The sequence below is a fragment of the Haplochromis burtoni genome, unplaced genomic scaffold (assembly GCF_018398535.1).
Source record: "Haplochromis burtoni strain Fernald_Lab_line unplaced genomic scaffold, NCSU_Asbu1 Contig_40, whole genome shotgun sequence".
In the NCBI taxonomy this organism is placed as follows: Eukaryota; Metazoa; Chordata; class Actinopteri; order Cichliformes; family Cichlidae; genus Haplochromis; species Haplochromis burtoni.
The window spans coordinates 557,927-559,290 of NW_024582401.1; the positions used below are offsets into that span (position 1 = coordinate 557,927).

The window sequence follows — 1,364 nt, forward strand, 5'->3', positions numbered from 1 at the left end:
TCTGACTCCTGTTAAAGTAAACAAAGACCAGCTTAGGAAACAAAAACAGCAGGGGAAGGCGTGGCAAGCCGTGGAGTGCCAAAACCGGTTGATAAATGCACTTACCTGATATTTTAAGATTGCACCCTCAAACCGGCCGACCTCATAGTTCTCTGCATTGTAGTATTTTACCTATGGAACCGGAAAAAACAAATTGTATTTTAAAGTGAAGGAATAATAAAAAGAAAAGTAAACTTCTTTATGAACCACAAACTTATTTAATTTACCGTCTCAAAGTTTAACAAGGAGTCCACAGCCCTGGACTTGGCAGTGTTATCCATCTGATTCATTTCTCGTCTGTACTTGGTTCTCCATTCAGTGATGATGATCGTCAAGGCTGGCAAACATTTGAATAAGGAATTACTACACAGTCAAAGAGGATCTGAAATCTATCTTAGGCAATGCTGAAGTACAGAAATGTTTTGCACACTTGAAGTTTATTTTTCATTATTAAACTGGGTCAAAGTGAAGCTAGTTGAGGTTCAACATGCATAACTTACTGAGATACAGGGTCATGCAGATGAAGACAATAAGGCCAAACCAGGCATTGAAAAGAGCGCTGAAGTAGATGATGGCGATGATAATATCAGCAATGGTTGGAAAGATGCTGAACACTATGTAGCTGTGGAAAAACACCAATACCTGAGTTTAATTTTTCTTCAGATTCTAACACGAGAGAAGCATTTAAGGATAAAAACATTGCCTAACAGAATCATTATTTGAGTTATTACTAATTGTTAATAATTATTGTGATCCTGTTTGATGCCATCTTACCTGAGCAAGCTATTAATGGAAGCTGTGCCACGATCAATACTTCTCAGTACTTCACCAGTTTTGCGGCTCAGATGCCAGCGCAGAGAGAGGGAGTGCAGGTGGCCAAACAGATTGACTTGAACCAGTCGATTGGTGTACTGCTGCACGCGGATCCAGAAGAAAGAGCGCATGTTACTGACAAATCCAGAGGAACCTGAGAAGAAGAGAGGTTGGTGGTCAAAATAATGGAGCAGCCTTAATGCTAGTGTGGCATGTGAGGCTGATGCTCATTGTGCAGCTCTCTGTGGTACTACAATGTTCACTGGGCATCCGTGAAGTAAGTCCTACCTGCTCCTCCACCCTGCATGAACTTAAGCAGGACATAAATACACACTGTAACGGCTACAGTGTGCCAGCTGCTGCCATCAGTCAGTTCATTCACTGAAAAAAGGACACAGACATCAAGGAGAATGAGACAAAATGAGGCTTTCAAGCTGTGGTGAAAAAAAAATAAATCAATGAATAAATAAAAAGCATTATGAGATTTTAATCTGACTGCAACAATGTCACTG

The 1,364-nt window shown here is 40.5% G+C and overlaps 1 protein-coding gene across 1 annotated transcript in view; it reads right to left on the reverse strand.

The window, feature by feature from the left end:
• The window catches only part of LOC102291510 (ATP-binding cassette sub-family B member 6), a gene marked incomplete in the record, with an annotated part of 6,929 nt that extends 5,661 nt beyond the window's left edge, over positions 1–1,268 (reverse strand). The window contains 5 exon segments of the mRNA XM_042219926.1: positions 106–171; positions 267–376; positions 540–661; positions 814–1,006; positions 1,141–1,268. Of these exon segments, the coding sequence (XP_042075860.1) occupies positions 106–171; positions 267–376; positions 540–661; positions 814–1,006; positions 1,141–1,159 (510 nt within the window).
• Between the last annotated feature and the right edge of the window lie 96 nt (positions 1,269–1,364).